This window comes from Mercurialis annua, linkage group LG3 (assembly GCF_937616625.2).
Source record: "Mercurialis annua linkage group LG3, ddMerAnnu1.2, whole genome shotgun sequence".
NCBI lineage: Eukaryota > Viridiplantae > Streptophyta > Magnoliopsida > Malpighiales > Euphorbiaceae > Mercurialis > Mercurialis annua.
Window position 1 is genome coordinate 124741 of NC_065572.1, and position 27766 is coordinate 152506.

The 27766-nt window shown below is 32.0% G+C and overlaps 3 protein-coding genes across 5 annotated transcripts; 1 reads left to right on the top strand and 2 right to left on the bottom strand.

The window, feature by feature from the left end:
* Nucleotides 1–1703: 1703 nt before the first annotated feature.
* LOC126674923 (hsp70 nucleotide exchange factor FES1) lies at nt 1704–5076 on the bottom strand. The gene is made up of 8 exons (XM_050369469.2): nt 4620–5076; nt 4460–4542; nt 4237–4387; nt 3419–3546; nt 3150–3308; nt 2885–3070; nt 2000–2206; nt 1704–1921 (listed from the first exon to the last, which is right to left on the bottom strand). Exons 1-8 carry the CDS (start codon nt 4849–4851, stop codon nt 1910–1912), a joined length of 1158 nt encoding a protein of 385 aa, XP_050225426.1. The 5' UTR covers nt 4852–5076; the 3' UTR covers nt 1704–1909.
* A 1523-nt stretch (nt 5077–6599) lies between these two features.
* LOC126674348 (U2 small nuclear ribonucleoprotein A') lies at nt 6600–12845 on the top strand. The gene is made up of 8 exons (XM_050368784.2): nt 6600–6804; nt 6877–6917; nt 7098–7227; nt 7367–7572; nt 8375–8548; nt 11293–11343; nt 11450–11623; nt 12507–12845. The coding sequence occupies exons 1-7, from the start codon at nt 6723–6725 to the stop codon at nt 11621–11623; spliced, it is 858 nt and encodes a 285-aa protein (XP_050224741.1). The 5' UTR covers nt 6600–6722; the 3' UTR covers nt 12507–12845.
* Nucleotides 12846–24779: 11934 nt separating this feature from the next.
* On the bottom strand, nt 24780–27703 carry LOC126673054 (eukaryotic peptide chain release factor subunit 1-3). Of its 3 annotated transcripts, none has more exons than XR_007639258.2 (3): nt 27614–27703; nt 25182–26664; nt 24780–25094 (listed from the first exon to the last, which is right to left on the bottom strand). XR_007639258.2 is itself a non-coding variant. In XM_050367012.2 (2 exons), the coding sequence occupies exon 2, from the start codon at nt 26627–26629 to the stop codon at nt 25319–25321; it is 1311 nt and encodes a 436-aa protein (XP_050222969.1). In that variant the 5' UTR covers nt 26630–26664; nt 27614–27703; the 3' UTR covers nt 25181–25318. The 3 variants fall into 3 exon arrangements, 1 of the variants encoding a protein (XP_050222969.1); XR_008790302.1 differs by lacking the exon at nt 27614–27703 and adding an exon at nt 27464–27548; XM_050367012.2 differs by lacking the exon at nt 24780–25094 and having other exon boundaries at nt 25181–26664.
* Nucleotides 27704–27766: the final 63 nt, after the last annotated feature.

Below are 27766 nucleotides of genomic sequence, written 5' to 3' on the forward strand. Positions count from 1 at the left end.
TTAACGACTCTTTTATAAATTTTATTTGTTAAACCTTAAAAAAATTATTTATTTAAATTTTAACGGCATAATACACTAAAAATTTCATATCGTCCACCATTATATCCTTTAAAACTTTTATCTTTCAAAGTGCTCCGCTCCAAATATGTTTTATTGAAATTACAATAACCTTAATTTATTAAGTTATTTGAAGTCAAAATTCAAATAAATGCTAAACAATTTTGATTTAGTCAAAATTCAACACGTGGAAAATTGGAAATACAAAAGATTAAATATTTTACTTTGTTGACATTTACATGCAAAGGTCGTGTATATAAATGTCAATTTTGCACGTTCCTCATGGACGTGCAACACTCTGTCGGACGCCTGCGATCCAGAGGTGTCCGGCAGGATACAAGGATTAAAAAAAAATTCAAAAACGTAAAAACAACACTTGTCGGAGGTTGCCGTCTACTTTCTCGGTTAGATTTCGACATTTTAACTCGAAATAGTTATCGCCGTTTGTCGGATTTGAGTGTGATTTGAAAGAGTTTGAATATGAGTTTTTGAATTTAGAATAGGTAAAAGATATTTAGGTAAAAATAGGGGCGATAAGTAGTAATTTAGGGGCCGTATTTAGTAGTCTACTTATTGTATCATCAAAACATTAAATTTAGGGTTAATTCCATATAAAATCACCACCTTTACACATTTTTTCATTTTAATCACGTCCTTTAAAAAGTGTCAAATAAAATCACCACCTTTCATTTTTTTGCATATCTATCACCGATGAGAAAATCCGGTGTCTTTTTCCTCCCAAATAAATGTCATAATTCGACTAATGCCGTAATTAACACAAAAAATACATTTCCCTTACTCTTTTCTTGTTGATTTCGGTTGTCGAGTCAAAAAAAATACACCGAATTTTCACATTTGTGATAAATTTGCAAAAAAATGAAAGGTGATAATTTTATTTGATACTTTTTAAAGGACGTGATTAAAATGAAAAAATGTGTAAATGTGGTGATTTTATATGGAATTAATCCTTAAATTTAAATATCATTAGTCGTCCTTTGTTGTATGTTTTTAAAATTAAGGTCCCCAGCACATTGGCCAAAGATTAACACTCATGGAGCGTGTTAGAAGCATCGCAAAGGCATGTGGTATTATTTGAGAAACAGGTTACTGGTTGGGAAGTTTGTTTGATGACCACTAGTGAGAATTCAGTTCCTTGTGCGGAATTTAATAGTGTCTTGCATAGTCTTCCACTGGGGTGGTATTTAGAGGTTACAAAAACCATGCTCAGAGTTGAGAGTTGGTTGGAAAGCTGATTAAAGATTATTCAAATGCGGCACAATATTCTAATAATATTAAATTCATGCTCGTAAGGAATTGAGAAATTAGGATTGAAAAATGAGGATTTGTTGTGAAAAATTAGCATTTATCATGAAGCTAATCTCACTGCTGATAGCCTATGAGTTTTCTCCATATAGTGCAATTCTTTGGTTAGTTCATAATCTTAATGGGTTTTCTTACGATAGGTACTTTGTTGTTTAGTTTTGCATAGTCTTATGCTTATACCTCTTATCTTGTACCAATATACAGAATCAAACATTTTTTATAATAAAATTCATCACCACGCAAAAACAAATTTATAAATTTGGTTTATGTAGATAATGAAATTTTTAAGAGCTTATTTTTTAACTAGCAAAGTCCAAACAAAATTTCAGATGGTCAATATTGCATTAAAAATACTATCCCAGCCAAAGTTTATAACTTACATAACTCATATTTGACCACCCCTAACTCGATCTAAATGTAAAAACAATCCCTTCTTCTAACCCCAAGTTACATACCCATTTTAAATAATATACATATACAAATTGCATCAAAAATGTGAGACTGGATTCTTCTCGTCACATTGGAACCATCATTTCGTTACCTGTGACAAAATTGAGATTATTTCAACAGTTCAGTTTATAGTAATCAGAATCCAAAGGAAAGCTGTAGTTCTTCTCACCTTTCCGGTCTTACTCCGAAACATCAGTTCCACTTCCAGACGCAGTTTTTCAATATCCATTGCATAATCTCTATGATTTTCCACTGCCATTAAATCGAGCAGCTGCTGCCTCATTCTCTCCAAGGCACCATCTAAACCACAAAAATCCTTGACAATCAAAGCTTCAGTTGTTTTGAGCTGCAAGAGATTCTTGATTGCTACAAGAGCCTGAAATAAATAAATGCTGCAACATGTTAAATTAAAGCAATACTGTGATATGAAATATATGTTTAGACATTTTTGTAATGCACATGGGATCATCTCTTACTCCATTTCCTGTTCTCCCTCCATGGAGCAAATTGTAGTTACAGGGAGAAAACAGTAGTTCATTGAGGGTAATCGATCCAAAGTTTAACGAGTTACAGCCAAACATAATTCAGCAGAGCATATCTTGAAATCCCCACCATTGTTAATAAATTAACCGTTAGTCTCCTAAAAGACATGCCAAAGTGTCCAACCAGCCTGTCAGGGTAGAAATTCCCCGCTAAGATCAGGACAGGAATGTCTATTTGATGACTCATGTGAGCACGGAATCTATCTCTACTTAATGACGTGCCTAAGAATTGCAAAATGGATCTGTGACATTCAGAATGAGCTCTGCTATATGTAGCCGTGCCTGCTCAGTTGTTCATCATGTGGCCCACGTCACAGAATGAGAGCTACTAAATATATTCATGGTCTCACAGACCCATTGCTGTGGGTGTGGGCCAATTCATGACCGAGCATGAAGCAGTCATGCATGCCTGACTCTACTTGGTGAAATTTCATTCAAAATTAAGATGTTATATAATGCAAAATAACACTTCACAGATAGCAACAATAGAGTTGTTGATGCTGACGACTTGCCTTTTCCTGGAGATCAAGGTCAATTAATGATGTTAGGTCGATTACAGACTTCAAGAACAACTGATTGCTGAAGAAAGCCAACTCATCTCTTCCTACACTTTCTAGTTGATATTCAGCCAAATCTGCAACCAGATTTACAGCTTTCCTCCGTAACCTGATGTCTGTGCTTGAATTGCTAAGAATGTCCTATAAGAGGTCAAAAAGAAAGTCAGCAACGCTATGGTCAACTGTGTTGTAAATGTGTGCACTTTACTGATTTAAGCACCTGAAGCATCTGATCTCCAGCTTCTGCATAAAACAATTCCTGACTAGACAAATTGTTTCTGATCAATGCTGAAATAGCATAGAATGCTTTTATTCCTTCTTCCACAGAATTTGAATTTACCATGTGCATTAGCTTACCAAGTGCCCCCATTTCCAGGATCTGAAAGATGTGCATATAAATATAAATCTTATTTACATGGAAGATGTGTCATTAACTTACTGAGTGGAAAATATCATTGAAAAATTCGACAAGGATATAACGAATTGTACATGTCTCTGCACAACTGGATTATTTTGACTTGCTTTCCCAAGAACCCATGCTGACATTCTCCTAACATCTGAATCGGGATGATTAAGATCTTGTATTAGCACACCAATTCCACCGAGTTTGCTCAGATCTGGTAAAATCAAGGGCAGCAACACAGCATTATTCTCCATTAAAATTGAGGCAAAAAAATGAGAAAAACAAGGCATTAAAAAAATAGAAACAGGAAATTCAGAACTCAGGCAAACAAGAACATAAATGAATGATAGACTATGACGTGGCAGTCTCATGCTCATAGCAGATATTGAACTAAAATAATGCAAATCAACTCCCAGAACCAACACCTGCTTACAGAGTTGTATTGATCATCATGCTATTTGATGGTAATGCCGTAATAGTAACTGCAGACTAATAGACAAAAATAACCCGTCACGAGAACATAATATTTTTACATGGTTGGGGTGAGGAAATGATTGGCCTATTGGGTTATGGAGACCATTGTTGCTTTTGTAGACAGAGCATATAGACCAGAACACTATGCGCGCCATTGTACACAGCAACGATCTCACAAAATCCAAAACAAAAATTATATCAAATACATGAACTATGCAAGCATAAACTCCCACACAAAAATTGCATGTCATAATTATAAAACCACAAACATGTCTCCAGTCTCCACTGAAATGAACTGAACTACTTACTAACCCATTCAAAATTCAACAAGTAACAGAATGTAACATGAGTGTAAGAGTCATATAAAATTATGAAGTTAGCTCCAGTTCATGCAAGTAAATACGAAAGAGCAAAAGAAAAGTGAATATACCATTAGCATTATCAATTGGCTCAACCAGAATTAGAAGCTCCTGCAACGCACGGTGGTGATCTTCCAAGGATAAAGAGGAGTTATTTAAGTCAGTAATCGCAACCTTCATCAGCTGCGCATCAGATGGCATCCTCAACTCGTCCACCAGTTGCTGCCCAAATTTGTACATACTTCAACATAGAGTAATCACACTCAACACTGAACATAGAAATACAAAACTAACCCTAATTTCCAATTGACGATTCTTCAATTCGGTAGGAGATAAACGCTGTGCAACTTCCTTTAATTTCTGCGGATCGGAGTGACCTGATTCAGCAGAAAACACTATTTAGTTGCACGTACAGGAAGGGACCTTCCTACTACAAAGTTCGATTAGAATATACCAATGGCCCACTGCAACATCCCGTCAAGAGTAGAAACGCCGCCGTCCAACTGCCGGTCCTCGAGGTCATTGACAATACCAGAGGCGGAATCAGCCTCTTCGTTAGCTGCTGACCAGAATATACCATTTGACGACGAAGTTTTGTTAATGCGCTCACCTTCTGCTCCGATCATCGTCGTCGTTATCAGAACCACCGTAACAAAAGCTGCGGCTGCTGCTGTTAACTGCCCCATCTCGATCACTCCCAACACCTATGAGCAGAATTATTTGCGACAGAGACTTCTAGACGAGTGTTCGCGAAAGAAGAAGAATTAATTATAGAACAAATCGATATTCAGGAAACATAATTTAAAAATATTAAATCTTGGAGGTTTGCAATTTTATCCAATTAATTTTGCAGTAACACATCATCTCCCATCATCTACGCCATTCACTGCGAATCCAACGCTCCTCAAATACTCTAATGATCTAGACTGTAGTAGTAACGACTCCTTTTATAGATAGTTACTTTTTTATTTTTTTTTATTTTTTTGTCGTAGGCTAAACTTTAATAAATAAAGTGAAAGTATTTATATACAAAGATAACAACTTCTCATCACAATAAGTGAGTGATATCAAAATCAAATGATAATACTGCAAAACAGTCATCTAATAGGGCTTTTTAACTACCAAATGAGCCACCCAAATATATATATATATATATATATATATATATTTATAGTAGTAACCGAAAAACTAAACTGAAACTAATTGTCACTTTAGCTCTCATCATCAATAAAGAAATAAAATTTTGAATTGTGATCGTTCCTTTAAAGATGAGAAGACACTATAATAAGAGCTTCTTCAAATATGTCTAGAATTTCGGCAACTCTGTCATAATTAAACAAGCCAAATATTAACCAAAACAAAATAAAATTAGCCATTAAATATAAGTTTATGGTTATTTTGTTTGTAAAAAATATGTTAATTTCTTTATTTATGACTATTGAAGAATTATACCAATTTTCTTCTAATAGACAAATAAATAAAATAATTACAACAAAATAACCATAGAAACAGCCATAAAATATACTCCATAATTTATCATTAAAGTAAATTTCAATACATAATTTATCATTAAAAAAAACATTTTAAATATAAGAGATCTAGTCAAGAAGAATAAAAATTTACGTAATAAAAATAAAAATAGAGTTTACATATAAAATAATAAATAAAAATAGAGTTTTACATATAAAATACCATTTGCAAAAAGGACGTTTTAAGTATCACCTAAAGAGATTACAAATTGTATAAATTCATATTAACTCTATATCTGTTTAGCAATATCTCACTTAAACCGTATCGCATATGTTATGACACCACTGATACCATGTCCATAAGAGAAAAATTCGTGTTTGGATTTAATATTATAAACTAATTTAGTACTAAGAATTTTAAATATACTCTAACACTGGCGTCATGTCAATTAGAAAAGAATTCCTATATTTGAATTTAGTTTTATTAATTTTTTTAAAAACACAAACGCATAAATATTTTTCTTACTCGCTCTTCAACCCTAATATGTTTAGATATTTTGAGAATATAGCAAGTGTATATAGGTAAAATGCATTATTGAAATTCTATGTATGGTTTGCTCTATTTTCAATATCCAACTAATGTGAAATCGGTCAGTTTTTTAATTAGTCTTTCTTCTTTTTTATGATTTGTTTAAAGATTTTTTTATACGATATGTATCAAAGATGTATGACACTATCACCCATATATTTTTGAGGTATTTGATATTAATCTGCTATGTGTATTTTGTAAATTAAAAATAAAAGCTTATGAAAATATTTTGCAATTTTATAAATAAAGAAGAAATTGTTGGATTTAAAATGTATTTTGAAAATTCCAATAATAAAAAAAAAAAAGTAGTCCAGATTGAACCTCTGGGCCCTAGGCCTGTTTCTTTGGTCTCACAGTTACGCTCATAGTCACATTCATTTTCACCCGTTTTGTTGTTAATTCTTCAGGTTGCAAATTTGAAAGTTTGTGTTTTGGAGGGTCGGCAGTGAGAGTTGTTGTAGGTGAAGGTTAAGGTTAAGGTAATAGAAGAGCAAAGAGGATGGTGAGGCTCACTGCAGATTTGATTTGGAAAAGCCCTCACTTCTTTAACGCCATTAAAGAGCGGGAGTTGGATCTTCGAGGTCTGAATTCTTCCCTACCTTATCTTTTAACCCTACTTATCAAACCTCACTCACTTTCCCTCTCTTGTGCAGCTAACAAAATCCCTGTTATTGAAAACTTGGGTGCTACAGAGGTGCGTCTCTTTCTTTTTTTATATAAACCCTAGCTATCCCTCAATTTCACTTAAACTGCGATTCTATTGCTCCAATATCCCCACATATTTCTTATTTGTAGACTACATTCGCTTAGTGTTTTTCTAATACGTATATTTTATACAATATCACATGCCTTGTTGGCGTTGTGCTTGCTTCAGGATCAATTTGACACCATTGATTTGTCTGACAATGAAATTGTCAAGCTGGAAAACATGCCCTATTTTACTCGCTTGGGCACTTTGCTTATCAATAACAACAGAATTACCCGAATTAATCCCAACATCGGGGGTAAGCTTTTAATATCAGTCAAATAATTTTTCTTATTCCCAAATGCTAGCACTTAAAACTGCTATTCTTTTCGGATTCACTCTTACATGTATGTACCTTACCTGCTACTGTTCGAATTTATGTTTGGTTTGTCTTGCAGAATTTCTGCCGAAATTACATACCCTCATTCTTACAAATAACAGGCTTGTCAATTTGGTGGATATTGATCCTCTTGCTTCTCTTCCAAAACTGCGCTTCCTTAGTCTTTTGGATAATAATATCACTAAAAAACCTAATTATAGACTCTACATCATTCACAAGCTAAAGTCACTCTCTGTTCTTGATTTCAAAAAAGTTAAAAGCAAGGTGAGTACATTGTTTGGCCCAAATTTAATTTTTCTTTCCTTGTCATGTGCAAATAATATATTTTTCTGTTAGGATTTTGATTATACCACCCTTGCTTACATATTCCAAAACTGCAATTAGGATCTCAATGGAACTTATTATAGATGTAAGCATCAGCAGTACTTTCAACCCTGTAAAGGATAAGCGTTTATAAGCATCTTTTTTTTTTTTAGATTCGATTGAAGTTTATTGTTCTGTGTTCTGTAAAAAGTAGGCAAGTCCTAGTAGCCTAACATTTGAGCTGGTTTCTTTATCTATGGAGTTAGTAGAAACACGTAAGTTGAATGGCATGGAAGGTTGTGCCTCTGGCTGCTGTAACTTGTTAACGAACATTCTCAAATGGGTACTTGTTTGTTGCTAATTGTTTTGTTCTGCCCGTTAATCTTGCTAATGCAACTAGGGTTATGCAAGTACCCAACCAAACTGAAAAATGAAATCAAACCAATCCGAAAATGACACCCGTGACACTACTTATTTTTCCTGCATTTTGAGTTGTAAAAACTAAACAGAAGTATCTTTGGCAACTTTATCTATGTAAAAGAGAGCTCCATGCTTATTATTGCTGCAATGTCATCGTCTAGTTTTATTATGCATTCAAAATTATAGCATATAATACTTTTTCCTGTATCCTTCTTTCATGACTCTCTCTTTGTCTCTGTTCGTCTGCTGTCTATCAAGTTATTATTTGCTTGACATATAATAAATAAGGGCTTTTAGCAGAATACTATAGGACTTGGTTGTCATTTCTGTTGATGAATGGCAGGAGCGAATGGAAGCAGAAAATTTGTTTGCATCCGAAGAAGTTGAGGAGGAGGCTAAAAAGGAATCTGCTAAGACATTCACTCCCGGTGAGGTTCCAAATATTACAGAAGTTGCATTGGAACAGCAGACTCCAAAATTGGTTGCTCCTACACCTGAGCAAATTATAGCAATAAAGGTACTATGCTAAGTACAATAAAATTTTATAAATAGCTCAGTTTTTACAATGTTTCATTTGTTAAGGCCTGCTATTCAACAAGTACCATTAGTCTTTTTCAAGAGAGATTATAGTGGAGCTTTTTCTTTTTGTCTGCTTTAATCTATCACTTAAAATGAGCAATAAGTTTAGATGTTGTGATGGTTTTTGAAGTGGTCTTTTAGAGGTATGATGTTTGTTAGTGATTTAATTATCAAGATTCACATTGCAAAAAGTAAAGGGTTTTGACCATGCTTTTTGAGTAATGTAATGGAAGTAAGAGAAATTGGACTGCCCAGCTTAGAGATTAGGTTGGATGAGCTATAGTTCTGTGGATTGTCTGACTGTTTGATGTGGATAAAAAAAAAGTTAAGAAAAAATCAAAGGATTGATCTAAAATTAAAAACTTCATCATCCAAGGGGTATTTCTGTAATTTCTTGATTTGCTGGAATAGTCATTATTCAGTATAGTTTCTAGGAGTCCTTGTTTTATTTAAAGTCATATGTAGGAGTTTTAAGTGGTTACTGTTTTCCTAGTTAGTCTTAGTCAGTCAGTCTTCAGTTTTAGTAATTAAAGATCCTTAGTTCAAATAGTATTAGGATTTCTTTCTCTTTATAAGTACTTGGTCTTATATTGTTTTATTTGGAGAAATGAGTTTAATAAGATAAAGGATTCTTGCAATTAGAATTGTGTTGATTCAATTCTCTATTTTCTTTTTCCTTAAATATTTTCTAAGTCTAGGGGTGATTACTATTTACTAGGAAACACTATCTATGCTTTATTGTTTCTTGAGCAACCACACCCTCTTGCACCTAAGCTAGGAAGCACGGAAACGTTGCAAACCCAACGTTTCCGCGTTTCCCAACGTTTCTGAAACGGGAACGTTGGGAAACCTGGCCAAATACGTACCGGGTCATTTTGCAATTAGAAAAAGTAAGAGATTGTTTCCTTTTTGCCCCCAATTTCCTATCCCTAATCAAATACGGTTTCGATTTGTATAAAAAACATCTTGTGTATAACAAATAGCTTCTCAACAAACAATCTAACTAAGTAATTTTCTCAATTAATTTCTTTTCTGAATTCTCTGATCTTCTGAAATTTTCCGTGCCGGGACTTCACCGCTCATCGAACTTCGAATTGAAGATAAGGTTTGATTGAAACTGATTTTAATTGATTTATATAGAGATGAACATAAAAAATTTCAATTTGTTGAAGGTTTTTAATTATAAAGCTGCCGTTGAAAGAAAAAAAATAGAAACAGGAGATGTTGTTGCATGTAGGAGGAAGAAGAAGAAAATTACTTTGGTTGTTGAATTCCACCGTTTGGCCACTTATATTCTTGTAAAATTTTATGGGCTTGGGCCCATGATTAATTGTGTCACTTTAATTCTAGTAAAATCTTAATTATTCTAAAGAAATAAAGATTAGTAGTGTAGTATGAAAAATTATAAATTATAAAAACACCCCTATATTTTTAATAATTACGCGTTTCCCCCACGTTACGTGTCCTTCATTTTTTAAAAATGCCGTTTCCCCGTGTCCGTTTCGTGTCGTGTCCGTTTCCCGTTTCCGTTTCCGTGCTACTTAGCACTTAAGTAAAGATCAGTTCAACCTAATTCAACTAGGTCTATGACCCAAGTCAGCTAAAGCTGGTGTGAGGGCATAAGTAGCTGCAAAAAAAAATCTGGACTGAATCCTTTAGGAGTTCACTTCCATGAAAGTAAAAGGGCTTGGACTACTCAGCATAAAGGCTGTGCTGCAGTATTATGGGGAAATGAACTAGGAGTTGGTACTTGGCAGGTATAGGCTGTTTTGATTGACTGCACATTTTGTGGATTTTGTTCTAGAGAGACCTTTATTGGTGAAGGCTAAAAGCGGGAGTTTTATTAATTGTGAAACCAGGTTTGCTGAAGTACTTGCACAATTCTTTGAAATTAGAGCAAAATTATCAATTATTAGGCAATGTTTTAGTTTCTTGAGCAACCGTGTGGAGGGGAAGAAGTAACATTCTATTCAACTAAATTTTTTTCCCAAGCTAGTTGGGGTCAACAACTAGAGGAGCATAAGTAGCTGCTCAAAAAATAAACCTGATATTTTCTTATAAAATAGACTGCATAACTTCATCTACTCCACAATAGGACCCTTGGAACTCATTAGATGTGGACTTTCATACATGAAATAGAGATAGCGCTATTAGTTCTTAACATGTTATTTATATTTAGATTCAGATTTTGTACATTTTGTTATTTTCATTAGAGCTGAGATCTTTATCAAGAAGGTCAGAAGTTTGCTTGGTGGTTGTTTTTTGTGGAAAACTGGCATTGATACATATGGTCATGACTAAGCTAAGTATTCATTCAATAGGGGCAGAGGGGATGGGCTATTTTTGCATAGTTGGAATTTCTTGCTCTTATTATTTTAAGTTAATAATGTTCTATAAAGTAATTGATAAATTCAGGCAAGTTTGTCCCTGCCATTGCTTGCTGAAAACAGAAAGGTTTTACAGTAGATCTACTATCTTATAGATATGAATATGTATTTCAGTAGCATGAGGTTTTAGGAGAAATGCATTTGTGCTCTAATGTTGTTTATCCTGGAAAATGTGCTCTTCCCTCACCCCCAAGGGAGGCTCTCTAAATGTTGATTTTAAAATTAAAATATACAAATCACTGCTGCATAAAATTCAGATCATATTCTGTTTCATTCGGTTATGATCTTTCTGCAGGCTGCTATTGTGAATTCTCAAACTCTTGAAGAAGTTGCCAGACTCGAAAAGGTAGCTGCTTTCTCCTTAATTGGGCGGGCATGATAGATTTCAGTCCTTGTATGTTTTCATGTCAATGCATGATACCTGAAATTTGTGAATGACTGTCAAATGGCAGGCACTGAATTCAGGTCAGCTTCCAACAGATCTGGAGATTTTTAATAATGATACTGAGCCCAATATTGTCAAGGACAAAGATGATACGATGTGCACTGATGATGATAATGAGACCGATGATAAAGCAATACATCTCGATGAGCAGAAAGATTCTGAATCTGTACCAATGGAATAGGTATTTTTGTTGTTTATTGTGTGATTTTGTAACTAATATGTTCGTTACCTAGATCTCTCTCTGTTTTTCTATCCTCTCTTATCTTTATGAAGGAACTTTTTCTCGGTGGCTCCTTAAGTGCTATCTTTACCATTATCAAGTAGACATTAGAAGCCAAAATGTGATTGTAAGGGGTTGGGCTCACTGCTTTATTCGCTGATGTTTCTTAGGATGATACAGTTGTCAACTTGGACGAGTTCAGGCTAGCAGGTTTTATTACCATTCAAAACCTTACCTCCTTCCAAAATTTAAGAGCTCAGGGGGTTTAAACACAAAATCAAGCTTTAAGTGTGTAGGCTGATATAATTTTGAAACACTACTGCCCAAAATTCGTTGGACAACAATTGAATTATTTACCATTTCCTCTTCAGGAATACAAAGAGCCTTTTTGGTCCTTAAAATAGTCTCTACTTTTATGATCCTTGAAAGTGTTGAAGTTTAGGGCTGATGAGTTTTATCTCTTAATTATTATATTTTTGGTTTGTTTGTCATGCATTGAATTGGGAAAATCTATCATCCATAAGGTCTTATGATTTGTGACCCTTTAAATCTATGATAGTTATTTTCCAGTTTTTATGAGAATTCTTGATCAGCACAATTATTTTTGGTCTCTATTTCTCCACTGTTGTTACTTGTTAGTCCAACTCCAGTGGGTAGTTTACATAATATTACTGGGTTTTCTGGGATGCCCATAAAATTAATCAAGATTTATATATTTTTTGTAAATTACCAAACTATATGTTTGATTTTCATCACTCGGTTGTGTTTGTGATGACAAGTCTTTTGTTATATTGTTTTCGTCACTGGATTAGGCTTTTAATTTAATGTCCTTGTTCCTTTTCAGCAATAGAGGAAGGTGTTTTGGATGCAACCGACGATAAATTTTACCTTTCAGCATTCCTTGCTGGGAATGTGGATTATATCGATCTTCCGCAACATTTCAGCAGTTCTTCTGTGCAACTACCGTAGACCTTTTATTCGAATATTTTTCCTTTCTTGGTTCATCTTGCAGATGTGTGTATATCATACAAGACAAGTTAATAGTTGGACTTTTTTAGGAATGGATTCTCTTTGAAAGTAGATATTTTGGATGGATTTGATTCTTCTTAACCCGATGATATGTATGTCTCTGATGCAACCGTTTGACTCCTGATTGGTGAGAAACAATTCGAAGCTTAGAACATCTGCATTATGTATGTTATATTTTGCAATAGTTTTAGCACAAAATATAGCAAATAGTAAAATGCCACATATAGCACAAATATAATATTAAAAATTTATAAATCAAATTATTTAATATTCTTTATATAAAATGATATTAATTAGTTATTTGAAATATTATTTTTAATAGTAATAATTAATTATTTGATAATTTGTTTTTTAAAAAAAAATTATTGTATTTGTACCATTATTGTTATGTATCATTTAATTTATATTTACTAATAAAATAATTATACAATATTTGATTAAAAAAAATTAATAAAATTTACTTCTGTTATAATTTATTAATTTTAATGAATCTATTGATACAATTATGCAAATAAAATCACTATTGATGGCATTTTTGTAATTAATCTTGGTAAATAAATAAATAAATTTAGCATATGCTAAATTTGTTAGCACAGAGTTTAGCGGATGCTAAATTTAACACATGATATAACATTGTAAAAGTATCTCCAATACAATGCTAAAAGGAGGTGCTATTAAGTCATAAAATACAATTTCAATGCAGTGCTATAATTTTGCTAAATTTAATATATTCTATATCACGTGCTAAATTTAACACTAATTATAGCATATGTTAAACCACAATAACCTATAGTAATTTATTAATTATAACTTGTACCATGTTTATTTTTTCATTTATTATTTTAATATATTTCTTTTTTTACTTTCTTCATTTTAAATTTTGTGCTTTTTTTTAATTTTACGATGTTGATTTGATTTTTTAAATAGTAAACCATACATCAATATAATAAAAAAATTAAATAATTTATTTTTGGCTTAATTGCACCAAAAATCACCAACTTTTGCGTGTTTTTGGTATTTAATATAATCTTTTTTTCTTGACATATTTAACATTATCTATCACTTTTTGGCATATAAGACCACGTGACCGTTTTGGATGTAAAACGACACCGTTATGGATGTAAAACAACATCGTTTTGAATGTGAAATTGCACTATTTTTCAAAAAAAAAATACACAACCGATGTTAAATATGCCAAAAAATGATAGATAATGTTAAATATTTCAAATAAAAAAGATTATGTTAAATACCAAAAACACACAAAAGTTTATGATATTTTGATGCAATTAAGCCTTTATTTTTATATAGTTCATTGATTCTCTTAATTATTTCTTTTCAAAAGCTCATTATTACATCAAAAAAATATTACATTGATTTTTGTTTAAAATATCTAATTAACAAAATTATCAAATAATTAAAAATTAATAAAATTAAGAGATAATTATCATAATAAATAGTTTTTTTATATATATAATTAGGGAGGGGGGAGTGAGGTTTAAACACGAGACCTCTTATTAAAATGTCTGTATTACCATTGTGCTTTGGAGAAAAAAATTAGGCCGCTATGTTATCTATAACATTTTACCACTTTATCATGCTAAATTTAACACAAAAAATAGCACTCCACTGGAAATGCACTCAATGATGGGCCAAATTATTATATGTAACATATGAAGTAGACAATCTTAAAAATTAGGGGGGTTAAATTATAAGACATTAAACAATTAATACTTGAAAAACAACTCTATCCTCACTTTTTTTTTACACCAAAATATAAATCTTATGCATATCGAATTGAAAATATAAACCATATGCTAATAGGGTTGTATATTTTATTCTGAATACTAAATTTATTACTGTTAGGTTGATTTAGTATATGAGTGGTGATATTTTTATGTTTTTCTAGCTATAGTCTTTTCAATCAAATTTATGCCTTTTCATTTTATTTTTGTTAAAATAAAGTAAATGGAGAGGGATTGCTTCTTGTAAATTCTTTCATAACTATAAAAAAACATTATTAGAAAAGAACAATCTCAATCATTCATATCTTCTTCCATTCAAAATTAAAGACCATTTTCAACTTGAGTACGTAAAATTATATTATTTATTTGCTTATATAATAATCATCGACTTGAATATAATTCTATTATTTGAGTAAATTATTGCCACTCTACACACATGACATAACCTAACCCAAAACCTAGTAAACTCCAATAGCTAACCTAAACCTAGGTAACCACTATATATATAGGCAAAACCCATCTTATTTCACCCGAGATAATATTACAAATGCTTAATGCTGTAAAGAGTTCTTTCGTATTTTGTGGAATGGATTTTGTTGCAAGATTGTGTTTATTTTATTTTATTTTATTTTTTACAAAATTCTTGTATTTTAATGCTTGCAGGTCTTTATGAAGGTGGTCTTTGGAAGATCTGCCAGATGGGTACCCTTACAAATCTCCTTCAATTGGATTTCTGAATAAAATTTACCACCCTAATGTTGATGACTTGTAATATTTCTTGGACAATTAGTTCCTATTCAATTCATCTTGATTATATAGGCTGCTAATCTGAAGTTGAATACTTGTTAATTAGTTTTACTTTTCACAATTAGTGATGAAGATGAAGATGGAAGTCCGAGAAAGAAACTTAGACTTACCAAACAACAATCAACTATTTTGGAAGAAAATTTCAAAGAACACAGCACAATTATTTAAATCTGGTAATGGATTTTAGTTAAGGCCTAATCACTCAAAAACCCCTCACCTTTAAACTTTTTTTCAATTCCACCCCGACGTTGAAAATTTGTCAATTTTACCCAATTTTGAATTTTCCGTTTTCAATTGTACCCCAATATTTTAATTTTTGTTAATTTTTTTACTTAAATGATGAAATCATTCAATTAATTAAGTCTAAACATGAAATTAAATTCTTTTTTATTCAAAAAAGTACAAATAAGTCCTTTATTTTTAAAAACTAACTAAAAACCATAATCAAATTAACACTAATTTAAATTCTTAATTAATTTAACTAAATTTAAATAAATTTTAAAAATATACAATCAATATATGCGAGACATGGAAAATGTTTTAAACAAATTTTCAAATGCAAAAGACGTTAATTTAATTTTTCAGGGTACAATTGAAACACAAAAATGCAAAATAGGGTAAAATTGACAAATTTTCAACGTCAGGGTATGATTGAAAAGGGACTAAAAAGTCGGGGGGTTTTAAAGACATTAGGCCTTTAGTTAAATGAGGAAGAAAAGGAAAAATGTTCTTATAGATGTTTTTATTTTATGTGAATAAAGTTTATAGGGGTTTTTTTGTTGCCAAAGATAACAATATATAAATATAATAAGAAAGGTCATCTCATGAAGATAACGAACCCTCTTGAAATAAAAGAACTAAAAGTGGACTTCGCGGCTACTTTTGAGCCATCCAATTACACATTCATTTAACAAATTAAATACCAATATGTGGATAATTTGTTGAACGGTAGCAGTAACGAACAATAAACATAAATAATAAAAAATGAAGAAATTACTTACAGTTGGTAGCGGTTAATGTGCTATAAATAGTACCTTAATTTGTTGAAAAACAAAAATTGAAATGTCGAAATCATACAGAGCAACAATCACCAGCATAGGATACCTGATTATTTAAATTAAAAACAATAATAAAATTTAATTTGATCTTACCTGAGTGTCCGATGAGGCAGTCGAGGAGAGATGTGAGCTAGAGGGGTCAAATGAGAAGCCCTCTTGCAGAATTAAATATCATTAAAATTAAATATAATATTAAGTCATTTATATTGTATAAACTCCCATACAGGGGGAAAAAAACGCCCAAATAGGGGATGAATTTTCTAGAAGAAAAAGATTAACATATCACAAAATAATACTTAAGTAATTGCTTAGTTGTTAATACATTAAGTTACCATAGTAAAATTAACAATCTTGAATTATAAAACAAAATACCAAAAATAAACAAACCTTAATTGTAAGGAAGGGATGGCAATGGGGCGGGGTGGGGATGGGGAAGCCATCCCCATCCCCATCCCCGCGTCTATGGGAAATTCCCATCCCTGTCTCCATTTAATTAATGGGGATAAAATCATCCTCGTTCCCATCCCTATGGATTCCCTATCTCCATGGGGACCCCGTTCCCCGTACAATTAAATATAATTTATAAATAATTTTATTATTTTCATAAGAAATTTGAAAAAAATCATTATAGAAAATATTATTACCTTTTATAATATTATATATTTATAACTAAATAGAAACTAAGAAAAAAAATTATGTTAAATTATTTAAAATTATAAATAACATACTAGAACTTATAATATAATATAAATATATATAAATATAAATATAAATCGGATCCCCATGGGGACGGGGATGGGGATCCCCATAGGGTGGGGACTATACTCCCCGTCCCCTCCCCATTTCCGTGGTTGGGGAATGATTTTCCCCTATCCCCGTACCCATGGAGGTAATTGGTGGGAATTACCCACCCCATTAGGGGCGGATCCCCACAGGAAATGGGGAATTCCCTACTCATTGCCATCCCTAGGAGCAAGGCAGTAGCAAAAATTTGGGATAATAGTGATGTCATCAGTATTGAATTGCTGCCTCAAAATCTTTCATCTCAGAAATATTTACTAAAAAGTTTTTTATTCCGTGACTTTTATTTGCCTTTTCATCATTAATTGAAAAACATTGAAACATTTCATGTAAACATTTAAAGATGTCACATGCATTCAAACAATCAAAATGAAAACAAGCTAACACCGACATATGTTTTTCTGTGTTTAGAAAATAAATAGTTTATGATTTAATTGCCTGAATAATAATATATCAATATTAACTTCCATAGAAAAGTTAAAGGACAAGTCCAACTTAAAACCAGATGTATGATATAAAGACAGTTATTAGCAGAAGTGTTGGTTTATATGATTAACAAATTATTTGTAAAACTCAATAAGAAATTGTTTAGATTTGAAAAACTGAATCCAATTATAACTATTATAATTTTTTTTTTGGCAAAATAGTAATTGTATTAATTTCGTTAAATAGAAGTACATAATGTTTGTGAGAGCTATATAACATAGATTACAATAATAACTCCTAAAAAGGAGGCTTTAAGGACTTTTTAGCCATTTTATGGGACATCCAAGTACACATTCGCTTAACATATGCAAAGTAAGCGAACGGTATAAAATTATGACTTCTATTGTTGATGGAATATCTTTCTCGACTTATTCCAGTGTCTTCGCAACTTCGGGTTATATTATTCCTGAAAGACAATGAGAATTATAATAAGTGATAAAACTCAAAATTTTCAAACAAATTATATCAACAACTGTTATTATATCAAAGCTATATCAGAACTTATCTTGAACATTGCAGATGGTAGAGGCCATCAACGTACTTTAACCTCACAAAGAGTACAATATTCTCACAAGGAGTATGAAACCTCACAAGGAGTACTTTAACCTCACAAGGAGTACTTTAACTTCACAAATTGAAATGACAAATTTTATGTATAATTAGTGAGATCTAAATAGAGTAAAAGATAAACGTATAATTATACAAATATCTAAAAATAATATATAGTTGGTAATTTAAATAATAAACTTTATTATTATGGATTTGATTTCGATTGAGTTTTCAATAGTTAGAATCGTGATATTTGAACAAATTATACTTCATTTTCAAGAATCAATTTGAAGAACCTAACTTTTAGAATGAAATGAAGTTATAATGTAATTAACACCTTATACCTAATTCTCCGACTTCGATGAAGACAACGAACATGCTCACAAAAAACATTCTTATCATCTACCAAAGAAATTTTCTTTAATAAACTGTCAAATTTTATAGTAGATTAATTGAAGTTTGTATTAACTGTCAAATTTTATCATCTGCCAAAATTTTTTTTGAGTAGGAGAACAAATTGACATAAATTACTCTTATCTTTCTAAAAGCAAACTTAAAAATGGAAAAATTATTTTTCATCAAAAATCTCAGCAAACAATTATAAAGAAAGGCCTAATTTTTGTTGCTGTATAATGCAACCAACCAAGCAATTCTTACACTAAAAATTATGAAACGAGAACACAGAAAATAAAGCCAAATTTAGAAAGAAATTTAGTAAAAGTGAAGAACACATACCTTATTTTGCCGAGATAAGTGTTACTTACATTAGAGAAACTGCCATCTTGTCCTTCAATTTACTTCCGTTGGAGAGCAGGCAGCGGTGGTTCGATGCAGAGAAGAGGAGTGGTGGCGAAAAAGACAAACAGCAGCAAACAACCGTAAGTGGCAGGGCCAGCAACATGATGATGGTTATGGAATTATAATTAAAACTTTCCTCCTCCGGTGACAGTTGCCGGCCAATAAATTTCAACTATTAAACAAAAAGATATAATATTCCAAAAGCCATACTTAGTCCTCCATTGTTATGGTTAATGAATTCAAATATGGTAGTGAAAATAACCGCTTGGACATGATGAAATGTCTACTAATCTCTGGCCTTAATTAAAAGGAAGTTAACGAAGGTAATAGGAGTCCCGAGAAACTTTGGCAATAGGCAGAAAAGAATCCAGAAGAAGATCACGTGGATGCATGATTGGTGGTGGATCTTTTTGTCGTTCGTCGCGGTAAATGCGGTGAGAATAACTATTATAATTATTGATATTAATAAATATAATTTCAACAATAAAGAGTAAAATCAAAATCAAAGTAAACAATCAAAAATTTAAAGTAAGATGAAAACCATTGCTGAATCATCATCATCAATATTTTTAAGCCATTATTGCCAAATTGTTATATAAGAATAAAAAAAAAGTATCATTCAATGAGGATCTCATTATTTCTACCATGTCGGGTTCTTATATATTTACTGATGAACAAATTGTTTCATTTACAAAATTTTGAATTTTTGTTTCTGGATTTTAATTTGGAGTCTAAATAGTGATTGTTATTGTTGAAATATCATCAATTAGATTTGCAAATTTAGAAACATATCAAATATGAAATTTAATAAACAGTTCTATTATTGTGATCATGCAATTTCATGACCAAAAATCATAAACTATAATTGTAATTAGGAAAATATTTCAGATTATAAAAAAAACTTAAGGATTTTTTATAGTTTTCTCACTATGGGATTCAATACTTGGTAATCATGGAAGGGGAAGAGGTTGATAAACACACAAATTTGTTTTAGTTTTTAAAATTGGATTATTTGATAAAAACAGATAATTAAATCAAACATTATAAGAGGCAAACTAAAATAAAATTACAAAAATTAAGAAAGAAAACGGTTACCTTTTTTTACATTATGTAAAAAAAAACTTATTTGGAATTAAATTGGAGTCAACTTTTAGGGATGATCAAGAATTGATGAGGAAGTTTATAACCGCTTACTCACTTCGATGGATGAATAAGCAAGAGATTGTCTCAAATGTTGTTAATGGCTGTCTTTCGATGTGTATGTGATGCCCATTATTAACCCCATTGTGGAACTTACTCTGAATCTTTTGCACATTACAATTTTGTGGAACAGAAAATAATTCACTGAATCTGCTCCATTTTTTTTGTCGTCTTTGTTTGAGAGGAAGAAAATGCGCGCAACCAAATTTGAGTTTCATTTTGGTTTCTCTGGTTAGGGTAGCTGTTGTTTACAGGGGTTAAAAGTTAAAAGAATCGGACAATTATTTTTTACACTCTCATATAACAGAGAGTGAAACACACTTGCCATTTTCCATCCACGTAAGGGCCTAAAAATGTGATTTTTGAAAGTAAAGGGATCCATCAGTAACGGACTTTGGGATAGGAGTTTATCGAGTCAAAATGGTAAAGTAGAGGGGTCTTAGGATGGATTTTGCCATATATATATCACCTTGTGTACAGTAATTAAGGGGTGACATAAAATAATAATAAAAATTAATTAAATCAATTTTACATATACAAACTCTAATTTCCATCCACCAAACACCAAATCGCAGCCGGCATTAAACACCCTTTGTCAATCAAATCAAACTTCTACGGTTTAGAACTTCAAGAATAAACTGTTGCATAACATTCTACACTGAATTCTGCATCCGCATTACCAAAAAATGACCTCAAGACTTAGAACGGTACTTATGAGGACTGTAACCAGTCCCTATATACATAAGTATATTTATTTTACATTTGAATTTAGTTTCAGTTTATTAAAATGCACAATTAGGGTTTTTTATTTTCTTGAATAATTTGTCATGATTCTCATTGATTTCGCTCCTAAATCCATCTTTAGGATGTTTTTGATTGATTTTATGCGTTCTATTAATTGATTATCAATCCTAGAGACTTAATTATGCGTTCTATTAATCGTTTTTTGTCACTTTTTGCATGTTTTACAGTTGAAAATCCGAACCCCGGCAGACCTTGGACTTGTGGCACAACCGCCACAGTGAATTGACGCCGCTTCTAATTCAATTGGCGCCATGATTCTTCCTCCCTTAGCACTCCCAAGTATTTGATTAAGGTCCCAAACTTTATTTTTGTGTTTGCGGACTCATCAAAATTCGGAATCATTCCCCGTTTAAACTAGTGGTTATGTAATTAGTTGTAAATTATTTTTATGTAATTTTCCGGACCATTCCTAGTCAGGACGCCGCCTTCACGTAAATAATGGTATTGTGGTTCCATGTCATCAATGGCATCATGGGCTACGATGCCAGATCTTCGGCCTAACAACTTGTCTTGGCGTTTTCCGCTTCGTTCAAACTTCGAATTGACCCCTATTTAGACTAGTGGACTCGTGTTGACCAGAAAAACAACTTTCGTATTTTGACTAGATCTTAAATTTGACTCTACAGACAGATAAATTACAGACAACCGGCAGACACTCCAAAATGAGGTTTAAAAGTATCTTTAACCTTATATGTATATCAATTTTTGCAGTGAGCATGTTGAATTTGTTTATTCATTTGGATGTATGTCCGTATCCAATATTAATAGGATCAATCAGATAATCACGTTAATTTAGTTCAAAACTAATCAAACGCATAGAAACCGTAGGATTGCCATGAAATATGTAATTAGTGGTTGTATAGGTATTCAAGATGATAAATAATAAAATCAATCTCACTTTTAAATTCGGTTTCAGCTTTATGCATGTATAAAATCCATAGTTGTTTATTATATGTTAGAATCCTCTAAGGTTAGATGTTTGTTTAATAGTATTTGTTGTTGGATTTTTTAGGTTCATAACGTAGCAGATTTTTAATTTTTTCATTCAAAATCCAAAAACAAGATCCATATAATTCAATTATTGACATAAATGTGTATAAAACTAACCGAATGACGAGTTCACAACAGCTATGTAGGAAGGAAGAGAGGTGGTTCACTTTGGTGATATCTTACCTCGGATCATAATGCCTCCAAATAAGTATCTACATGAACAGTTTCTCTCTAAAATTAGTGCATGTGTGCTAGCACCTTTTGCTTTTCAAAAAAAATTCGAACTTAATGTAATTTAGCTTATTTCATAATGGTTTGTGTTTAATTTTTACATAAATAAAACCCTAGGTTTAAGTGTGTATTTATAGGCAAACAACACGTCTAGGGTTTACTCAAAAACATGTTTTTCAATCCTATTAAAACACTACTTTCTTGATAACCTTTTTGAGTTTAAATATATCAAAACTCTTTTTGATAATTACACTTATATATTAATTATCAATATTATAGAAAATTCGTGTATTTTTTTGTCAAAATTAAAGGCCCAATGATCAAAAAAGGCCAATTCTTTCATGAAAGTTTCACAAAAGTTCAAACCTTTTAATTTTATCCAATTTGTCATGAAATGCATGATTTCTTTTCAATTATGCCCAATTACACATGCCACATCAGCACCACGTAAGCGCCACATAAGTAAAATGACATGATTGAACATAATTAAAATGAAATCATACGTTTCAGGGCAAATTGGATAAAATTGACAGGTTTGGACTTTTGTAAAAAATTCATGAAAAGTTTGGCTTTTTTTGGTCATTTGGCTAAAATTAAAAGTTTATGTTAAACATGCAAAACACGCGAAAGCTGATGATTTTTTGTGCATTTAATATTTGGCATTCTAGACTCGTTCATGTTAATAAAAGGATAATTAATAACATGGGTGCTTTAGGTTTAATTCTTAAAATGACATTAACTGAATTTGAAAATATGAATTTTGCAGTCAAGTTAAAAGAATTAAGACGTCATATAGATCAGTAATTAGAGAATCTGAGTCTTTATATTTAATACATTAAGATATATATGAACTTTACTTTAACTAGAAATGGCAAACAATACTTTATCACATTTACTTATGATTGTTCTGATTTTATATATGTGTATTTGATGAAAAATAAAAATGATGCACTTAACATGTTTAAGTTATTTGTAACAGAAATTGAAAATCAGTTCAAGAAGAAAATAAAAAGGTTTCACAATGATAGAGGTATCAAGCATGTTTATAAAATTTTATAACTTGCATAGTACTGTACATGAAAGATCCGCACCTTATTCACCTGAAATGAACAGTAAAGCCAAAAGAAAAAAGTAGATTATTTGCTAAAACTATCGTGTCTATTTTATTGAATTATGGTGTTGCTTTTTATCGGTGGGGTGAAATATTGTTGATTGTTTGCTATGTGCTTAATAGAGTTTCAAAATCTTATAATAAGGTTTCACCTTATAAGATTTTGAAAAAAAGATAACCAAACTTGTCTTATTTGAAAACTTGAGGTTGTTCGGCCTATGTTTAAATTCCTGATCTGGAACGAATAAAATTAGTAAGTAGAGCTTATGAATGTGTTTTCACCGGGTATGCAGTCAATGACAAAATTTATAGATTCTATGACTTGACTGGATGTGTGATTATTGAATCCATGGATACTGTTTTTATGAAAATATTTTTTTTTAATTTGAAAAATAGCGGGGAATCATCTAGTAATACTCTTGTGGTCAGGAGTAAAGAGATTATTAATGATATATAATTGAGATCAAAAGAAGTAAAAGAGTTAGAATTTCGAAAGATTATGATCTTGATTTCCATGTCTATTCCTTAAAAGAGGATCCTACTAACTTTTAGGAAGCTCTGTCTTCTTTAAATGCTGAGTTTTGGCAAAAAAAACTATAAATGATCAAATGGACTCCCAGAAGTCTAATAAGACATGTTATTTAACTAATCTATCCCCAAATGCAAAACTATAGTTGTAAATGGATATTGAAAAAAAAAATAAAACTTGATGGCATTGTTACCAAAAATAGACAATGTGAAAACATTGATTTTTTTGTATACCCATTTTTCTGTTACTAGAACAACATCCATTAAATTGTTATTTCAATTACTGCACTGTATAATCTGATTGTACCAAATGGATATTAGACTGTTCTTAAGAACATTAAATTGGAGGGAAAAATATGCATGGATCAATCTCGGAATTTTATGATATATGATCATGAACAAAGATATGCAAACTAAGATAAATTATGTATGATCTAAAACAAGCATGTAAATAATAACATGATGAAAAATTTAATGACTTTGTCATTTCAAATGATTTAAAGTGAATGAAAATAACAAAATCATTTACAATAAATATGGTGATGGACTTTGTATTTTCATATGTTAATGACTACTTGATTTTTAAATTAAATACTCATATTGTGAATGCAGTAAAATCAATCAATATTATGTACCAACTTTAATATTTTTTGTTTTAAATGCTAATATAATCCTTACTATTTAATCAATAAATGCATCAGATCATACACAAATTAATTAATAATCTTTCCATATCAAACTCAGACCGCTTAACTTCGTATTGCAAAACTAATTGCTTCATGCGCAGTTACAATACTTATCTGCTGACATTACAAACATGTTTAAAATCGATACAAACCTGTTTATCTTCATTTTATATCATGTCTGTCTATATTTAAAAATCCAACAATTACCAGGCGTAGCTCAACCTGGAACCTCGGCTAGCTAAAAAATAATAATTAAATTTGTGTGCCAGCAAGCAAAAAAATGTAAACACAATCAGATTAAAAAATATCAATGGCACCAGCCACGATTTTTAACTTATTGCAAGTATCATAACCGAGATATTAAACATAGTGTCGCTATAGAGAAAATAACAGTATTCCACAAACCAAACTTATTGCTAGTCCAATATTCTCTAAAGAGAAGAAACAACACATATCAGATAATAAAAATAAGATCCAAAAAAACCATCTGTCTTCATTTCCGACATCAAACACTCAGATCAATATGATCAAGCTTAAGTTGTACCAATATTCGCATTCATTTTGACCTCCACATTACTTCCACCTGCTGCTCCATGAGAACCACTTGATTTCCTTCAATCAGAAACCATTACACGAAATTAGAGAGCAAAATTCACAGGATAACAAACAAGATAATGAATCTGAGTTTCAAGAAAGAACCTCAATTAAAATCGTGACAAATATTTTGAGCATCGAGCATCCGCAAACACCATATCTCGCGTGCAGCGCTCGCCCGCTGGTGCAAGCATTTTCACCCCATTCTCCTGCACCAGCAACGGGGTAGAGTTGGTTGATTGCTATTCTGAGTCATCATTAACCTCAGTATCAGAAAGCTCATCAAAATCCCTCATATCAAGCTGGTAGCGTAGAATTCCACCAATCCCTCCAAAACCTCGACAAAACTGAGATCCTTCTTGTGATTTGTTGGTCACAAACTCCAAAGTGCAACCAAACCGCTTGTACTCATTAGCAAACCACTCGAGCAGTGGCATCTTTTCCTGAACCTCTAATTCATCTGAACTGCCCGTATTCTTTAAGTTATTCTGATTAGCCTCCTGCTCCTTATTCAAATGTTTTATCATAATCTCACCAGTAGTGCTGTTTTTCAAAGTATATCTAGCAATATCCAAATTCTCCCACACAATGAGAGTTTCAACAGCCCCCATCTCTAACCCTTTCAGCGTGTCTTCAACACCAAAGACATATTTTCCAGTATCCTGGCTAATCTCTTCAAAATACTTTCCTATCAGGCGCTTCTCCTGTATAAACTTCACATTGGATAGAATTTCTGATGACAGCTCAATTGCTTGATTAAAACCATTCTCCCCTCCATATGAAACATCAACCACATTCAGAATTTTGGCTTGAAGACGTTGATCAAACATATCAGACTGACTCAGCTCAGTTTTGAAGTCAGCAGATCCAGCCAGAATCAATCCCGACACATTGGGCTGGCTGGTAGCAGGGTTAATATAAAATTGGGTGGCAAGCTCCGCTGTCTTCCTAACATAGTTGTGACGCTTCTCCATCCGAAGTCGAGCAAATCGAAGAGCTGATTGCCCTCCTCTACCGTGCTTCTTTGGCAGGTCAACAGTAAACTTATGAAGAACCTCTCGGGTGTTACCGCTAAGTGTACCAAAAAGGGTCCCATTGCCATCCATGACAATAAAGCCAAACTTGTCATCAGATTCCAAAAGCTCATTCAAAGCTTCCGTGTGAAATTTGTTGTCACATAGGTAAAGGGATGCATTGATGGGCCTAAAAGGCTCAAAATCAATGGTCACCTTCTTTTCTTTGCCATCATCAGTGACAATTGTTCCAGTGTAAAGCACAAGGCCATTAGGAGGAACCTTGTTATAAAGTTTGAGCCTTTGCTGGGCAGAGGTAATTGCCCCTAACACAGATTGACGATTGACCCTACTTTTAATGTTTGAAGCTGTTCCAAACTCATCTCCAAGCATCTTAGTAACACGGGATATCTGATCACGAGGAGGCATGATAAGAGAAATCATGCTGGTGCCATTGCCTCGAGCAGCTTCCAGTGCTTTTATAAGCTTTTTAATCTTCCATATTTCGATATTTTTATCAGTCTCGTGACTGTCTGACATTTTGACGCGGTCTAAAAGAGCAGCAGACAGACTACCTGCAAAAAAGCATAAAATCATTACACATCAGGTGCAACAAAAGGCAGAAAATTCAATATACAGAGAAAATAAAACTGGGGAAATTGGTTAGGAGCAATTACACATTAGATGCAATAATCAGTTGGAATTTAAACTAAGAAAAAAATCAAAAAACAAAGATCACAAGAAAGAGAGAGTAGTAATTGAATGGAGTTTATAAAGACGTAAAGAATAATTTTAATATTTTAATTATATAATTAAAATTTTATATATACCAATACATATATTTATTTTATGGTTAATTACTGTTTTAATTTTAATAATTATACCATGCTATTCATTCAATTTAATTAACATCTGTATATATAATAATCTAAAAGGTAAGAGAGAAAATAAAATTAAGGAGATAGAAGAATGAAATCACAAACAAGCAAAAATGTTAGGTAAGGATTGCAAAGCCTTCTTTTCATAAAGAGAGATGGAATAATTAAGGCAAATTTGAAGAGAAAAATTGAAAGAAGACAATATACTCATCTGCTAATACATCAGTCAGAGTGCATCAAATTAGCAGACGAATATCATCAACCACCTAACAAGATGCTATATATTGACTTCAATATTACAATTAAATTTAACGTCAAGGATTCACGTTCAAACTTGAAAACAAAAATAAAAAATAAAATGGATGATTGCTTAATGATTAAGATAAGATGACATCCAACAGCTCCTACAAAATGGAAAACCTGGAACCAGTTCAAAATATAAGCAAATAATCTTAAAAAGCTAATATAAAATGAGAATAAATAAGTAAAAATTCACTTAGGATAATCTGCTAAAGCCGTGAGCGATCTGAGTCTAAAGTAGCAAACACTGCGAGTCGATCTATAATCGGAAACACAATCAAACAGATTGACGGATTACGAGAAGATCAAAAGAAACAAAATTAAAACAGAATAAATAAAATATTACCTGATGTGTCGTGTGCGGTAGAAACGATGCGGCTGATGATCGCCTCCCAATAATCAATACAGATGAAGAATATATATATAGGAGATAATGGGTTTTTTTATATTTCGGGCTCTAGGCCCACTTGTAAATGTAAATTTGAAGGCCCGATCCAAT